The sequence below is a fragment of the Lycium ferocissimum genome, chromosome 10 (assembly GCF_029784015.1).
Source record: "Lycium ferocissimum isolate CSIRO_LF1 chromosome 10, AGI_CSIRO_Lferr_CH_V1, whole genome shotgun sequence".
Lineage (NCBI taxonomy): Eukaryota > Viridiplantae > Streptophyta > Magnoliopsida > Solanales > Solanaceae > Lycium > Lycium ferocissimum.
Genome location: NC_081351.1, coordinates 12,679,830 through 12,685,829, shown reverse-complemented (window position 1 = coordinate 12,685,829; position 6,000 = coordinate 12,679,830). Strand labels below are relative to the sequence as shown.

At 33.2% G+C, this 6,000-nt stretch overlaps 1 protein-coding gene across 1 annotated transcript; it reads right to left on the bottom strand.

The window, feature by feature from the left end:
• Positions 1 to 289: 289 nt before the first annotated feature.
• LOC132032499 (uncharacterized) lies at positions 290 to 4,440 on the bottom strand. Its single transcript, XM_059422124.1, has 5 exons — positions 4,124 to 4,440; positions 2,550 to 2,614; positions 2,405 to 2,465; positions 1,707 to 1,853; positions 290 to 547 (listed from the first exon to the last, which is right to left on the bottom strand). Exons 1-5 carry the CDS (start codon positions 4,365 to 4,367, stop codon positions 426 to 428), a joined length of 639 nt encoding a protein of 212 aa, XP_059278107.1. The 5' UTR covers positions 4,368 to 4,440; the 3' UTR covers positions 290 to 425.
• Positions 4,441 to 6,000: the final 1,560 nt, after the last annotated feature.

Genomic DNA, 6,000 nt, shown 5'->3' with positions numbered 1-6,000 from the left:
GGCAGGTAATTAAAAAAAGATGGGCTAAAAGGGGTAAATATTTTGCCATAATTGGCATACAGTGTAAAATTCCCTTTTTAATAGGGAAAACAGTTTCCGTTAGCTAATAATGGCAAATCTTGGGGCATTTGGCTAATAACAGGGTTACGAATGTGACACTTTTGTAACGGAGGCTAAAGTTTTTCTATATCGAATACATGAGGGTATATTTGGTCATTTTCTGCAGAAGACATAAATGACACAGTAGGAGAAAAAGAATCAAAACTCAAGACTAATATACAAATTGGTGGGAAAGAAAAACAAAGGGGTACTTAAACCCAAGTCAAGAAGAAAATGGACAAACATAAGTTCAACAAAATCACACATATATATATATATTTCCTCTGTTTACAAAATTATTGCAGAAAAATGGAATTTGTGACTTTTTAGCTGCTACTTGGCTCTTCTTCTTTTGTATTAGCTTCAACTTCTTCTGGTTCAGAATCAGATGCAGTAGTTTCCAACTTCTCAAGCTTTGCGACTCGAAATATTGCCAAATTGGTATCCCCTGAATGAGTAATTTTTTGAAAAGACAATCAACTTGAGGTAGCAGAAAGTTGACACATACAATATACGAGTTTAACTTCTATAAACAGACAGTTTAAAAGAACTTTTAAAGTATCAGGTCACCTAGATGATAACAAGTGGGATTGGTAAACCCCCCGCCCCCCTCCCAAAAAAAAAGAAGAGAAAGATAACATGCAACAATAGTTTAAACTACACCAATAGCTTAAATGTCTTTTATACTGTCAGTCTATATAAGTCAAATAATTGATAAAATCGCACAAGCAATACAACCACCCCGTAAATTATAAAAAAATACTGAGAAAAATTTCAGTGAATGGAAATGAAAGCCTGAACATCTACTATAAGTATATGCCTTTTTTTCCCCACAAAGATGATGCGACAAGGCTTTCTCAACATACCTAAGCTAGATACTTGCTTCATGGAATTGGTAAGGGGATCTTGCATACCAATTCCCTAACTGATGATATCCCAACATTCCCCTAGATATGCTCATAAATCTTTTTCCCTTTTTTTTGATACCGTGGTGTCCGGAACAGTTTACGCGCACCTCGACTAATTCCACGGGGTACCTATTACCTCCCACCACTATTGGTATCGGGTAACTCTGTCCATCAACATAGTTTTTTTTCCTTCCCTTTTTACTTATCTTATAAAATTTTAATGTTTCTCATAACATAAAAGACAAGGGACATAAAACATTTCATTTGGTTAATGCTAAATATGTACTCCAATATCCAACACTACAGATTAGCCATTAACACATGTTTTTCTCTTGACTCAATTAAGGTGGCCCCACTTTTGAGGACTCTGGCCTAATTAAACCTATTCCCTAATTTATTGCTACACCAATGAATTTTTCATGAGTTTAACTTATATACCTTATATTATTAGAGAGTTTTTACACTATCAGGTCACTTAAAAGATAACTACAAGTAACTGTCCATAACCATGACAAGTAGAACTAGTTACCCGAAAAATAAAACATGCATCATGCTATAAAAAATTAAATTACACTGATTATGTGAGGGTTTTTTATATTGTCAGTGTATATAAGTTAAATCCAATTTTCATTACTCTTTAAAGGAAGAGGTAAATAGGATGCTGAAAGTAAAATGTAGGATCGGCTACAAAAGCTGTACCAAATGTCACGATACTTCCAGGTAATGCAGCAGCAGCCACACCAGGTTGGAGCCTCTTCTCACCGATGAATGTTCCATTCGTGCTGTCTAAATCTGTCACTACGAGATACTCCTCCATGTTTTGCAGCCGAGCATGTACACCAGATACTGTTTTGTACATCAACAGATTTTCAGCTACGGGCAGAAACTAAATGTTTTGTTTGGCAACCAATTTATTACCTTGACTCTAAAGGCTTTTCATTTCCTTGCTTTAACAATGTTTTAAGAATTGAAAAAGTGGGGATTACATCAAGAAATTAAGTTTGTTTTCATAATCAATATATATATAAGAGAAATCACAAATTTTAATATCCATAAATTATCTTAGATTCTGGTGGAAGCTGATCAGCATTTCAGGCATACAATTTTTCACCTTGAAAAGGCGAAAAAAGGGAGGCATTTCTGTAAGAGTTTAACTTCTATACACTAATAGCGCAAAAGGATTTTTATATTATCAGGTCACCAAATAGATAATTACAAGTAACTATCTATAATAAGGGAAACTAACTACTTGAGAAATACGACAGGTATGGTGGAACTATTTACGTGAAAAAATAAGACAGAAAACAGATTACAACAGGTTAAATTACACTGATAGTGTAAAATTAATAAACTGACAGTAAATAAGCTAAATTCTTTCACAAAACTGGTTTCATTACCTGTAGGCACCGGAATGACCACATCTGCCTTATCAGCAACACGTCCGACAGTAACTGCACCCTAAAGAATGTAACAAAACTTGCTTTCAATATTTGAAACTGGAAATTTGATTGTTATGAAAGAGCATCACATCATAATACTTACGGAAGGTATTTCAAGAGAGCGTGGCTTTGCAGTGGGAGAACCGATGTGCTTTGTGTCTCCATCACCTTAATTTGATGTATTCAATATTTGATAGTGAGTCAAAAGCTCTAAGCTAAACATAAATGGATGACAAGATCACAAGAAATTCTTAAAACTCCTTTGTATCGTATCGTTAACCATATTTAGAAGTTTAGTACAGCCTGCAGGTTATATTGCTAGGACTGGTCAATAGTGGTGCCATAGCCGTGCCGTATCCTTAAAAAAAGCACTACTGTTGGAGGATCTGACAGACACCCGACGACACTTTTGGAGAGTCGAAGCAACATAGCTTATAACACATTCATTATGAAAGAAGAACAAGTAACACAGAATTTTGGGTCCTTGCTTCAAAGCATCAACAATTAACAGTAATACAACATATGATTCGAAGTATTGAAGTCAAGGACAAAGAAAAACAACAAAATATAAGGGAAAATAGCGATTCGTCAATTTTGATCCCTATATTATTTGACTAAGTATATCTAGCGTTTAATTAAAAAAGGCCCGGCTCTGGTTCTTGAAGTTGACTTGAAGCTAATTAAGGGACTTTAGTTTTATTCTTCTCCTTTTTTCTTGCAAAAGGTAATCTTCCATGGTATCAAATAAAAAGAAACGAAAATACTCACTTTTGTCTGAAGCCTCAATCTTTGACCTGCTAAAGTAGAGTTAAATGGTTTTTCTTTTTCTTTTGATAATGTTAGTATCCTGGTCAGGTTGTTGCACTGATTATTCCACCAGGTGTTTACTACCTCTACCAACATTAGTACTTGATAACTCTTCCCACCAAAACTTACACAATTGGAGGATATCACTTAGCATTTTTTGGTTTTGTGCTGAAATTTGAACCATGTCTCTCATCATTTTTAGCCACTTTATTGACCGCCATACAGTGGCGGATCCAAAATTTTCACTCAGGGGGTTCGAAAAACAACAAAAGCTAAATATAAAATATAATGTTGTTGATGAGAATCGAACCTAGGATGCTAGAGACAATTTTGAACACCCTTGACCGCTTGAGCTAACCTTTTGCATATGCTCAGGTGTTCAAAAGTTAAAATATATACAAAAACACAGAAAATCTATCCTAATTTTTTGCAACACCCTCACCTCCACTTAAATCCGCCCCTGCCGCCATACCACAATTTGTCACCCACTTCATTGACCCTCAGACCAAGGGTGGAGCTAGGGGAACGCAAGAGGTTCATCCCAATCCCCTTTGCTAAAAATTACACTGTATATGTAAGGTTAACATATGTTTTATATACAAATAGTAGATGTTCAATCCCCTTGGCTTCTTTACGGATTTAATTCTTTATATTTTAAATCCCATTAGTGAACATCCTGGCGCCGCTGATCCATCAGACGACACCTTGGGTGCATATTGAAGTGTTTATTTGTTGTTTACACTTTTTTCATTTAAGTACTAGGCATTTCCCAAATTTGATCCATTATACAACTTAGTATTAACTCATGAGGAACAAACTCCTATATGTAAAGAAAAAAAAAAAACAGAAAATAAAAGAAAGATCACGTACCTATAAATTCAAGAGCCCATGTTACTGAACCAGTAGTTGAATTACTCTCAGCGACAGAAGCATGGATAGCTCCAAAGTGCCTCAATTGCCTAGCACTACATGTCAGCTTTCTTGGTATGCAATTAAATCCAAGAAAATTAATGGAACTGGAAGAACAATGAGTACTAGCTCTAGAAGGGAGTAGAGCTGGTAGTTTCAGGAAACTAGCATAGGAAAGAGACTGTGAAGTTGTAGTTAATTCCATTGTTTTTTTTTTAATGGATTTTTCTTTTTTGTTGGTTCACTCTTTATGACAGGTATATATATGGTCTGTGGATAAAATTTGCTTTAGTGGAAAATGTGGTTGAGGACTTTGCTTATATAAAATGTTGTCACCAAGATTTTAGATAACAAAAATCACGGGCTAAAAGACGTCAAGTAATACAACTTTTTAAAAAAAAATTCTTTTAAGAATCTAAGCCTCGTTTGTACATGATTTGAAATCAGGTTGATTTGAAATTGAAGTTTTGTTTGGATAAGTAATTTGAATTTCTTAAGTTCCATTTTTTTAAACTTAAAAATTTGTGAAAAGCTATCGAAAGCTTCATTTCTTATAGAATCTTCTGAATGAAATAACCAACCATGCTTCGTAACAAAGTTAATATCTTGCAAAAGGCGCTTTCTAAAAAATATGACATCTATTGATCAAACTTTAGTTCAATTAAAAAAATTGAACATGAGTTGTAGTGTAACTACTCTTTAATATAATCGTCTCATGTGACAGACAATCTCTTCATGTCGAGCATGCATTTCAGATAAGATGACCTAGAAGACGAACCAACATTGTTATTTTGAGTCAAGATTTACATTTAGAAAATATATATCTACCAACTTATGAATTTTTTTTACAAAATATAAACTTATGTGCCAAGTTTTACATTTAAATTTTTTTAAAATCATGATTTGGAATCTCAAATCCTACTTTTTGAAAAATTTGAAATTTAAAATCATGATATGAAATTAAAGTTGAAATTTTGTGTTGAAGTTAAAATTTTGTGCAAATTTCATAAATAATGATTTGAAATCGCATGACCAAACACCTATTAAGTTGGGAAGAAGAGGTATATATAAAAATCTTCTGAGAGGGGACTCCATTTTCTTTTTCATTTTCTTTTATTCTAAAAGATTGATTAAGGGTCGATTAAAATGGGTTGGAGTTTATATTAGAATATTGAAAGATTGAGGTACAAATCTAAAGTCAAGAAAATTTAAAAGTACCTACTATCTCCTCCTCCTCCCTCTTTCTCATCATTGTTGAACCAATCTTGAAGTTTTAAAGTAGGTTACAAAATTCAGACATGATTTTTGTGTTGTTGGGGTATTATTGGGAATAATGTATGGATGTTGAATACAAAATTTGAGATCTTTTGGAATTGATTTGGACAGAATTTGGATTAATTTTGAATAAAAATTGTTGCTAAAAGTTTTCAAACATCCCCTGAGATGCTTAAAACATCTCTATCGGGATGTTTCAAACATCTTCTTCTTCGTTCAACATCATAATCATCATCATCTTCTTCCTCCTCCTCCAAGTTTTAGGTGATTTGAATTATTTTTTAATTAAAATGTGAAGCCCATCATTGTTAAACTAAACCTAAATTTTTTAAAGTGGGTTTAAAAATTAAAATAAGATTTTTATTTTATTTTAAAGTAGATGTCGTTTGGAATTGTTGGTAATAATATTTGGAGGTTGAATACAAAATTTTAGATCATTTAAAATTGATTTATACTGAATTTAGATTGATTTTGGAAGAAAATCGTTGTTGAAAATTTTCAACCATCCCAAGAGATGTTTAAACAAGATGTCTTAGATTAAACATCTCTAAAGATGTTTGAAA

Bases quoted from the DNA above. Each gene is read 5' to 3' on its own strand.
- LOC132032499 (XM_059422124.1), bottom strand. From the start codon at position 4,367: ATGGAATTAACTACAACTTCACAGTCTCTTTCCTATGCTAGTTTCCTG. The intron at 2,615-4,123 runs GTACGTGATCTT...CATCAAATTAAG, and splicing joins ATGGGCTCTTGAATTTATAG to GTGATGGAGACACAAAGCAC. The intron at 1,854-2,404 runs GTAATGAAACCA...TGTACAAAACAG, and splicing joins GGTCATTCCGGTGCCTACAG to TATCTGGTGTACATGCTCGG.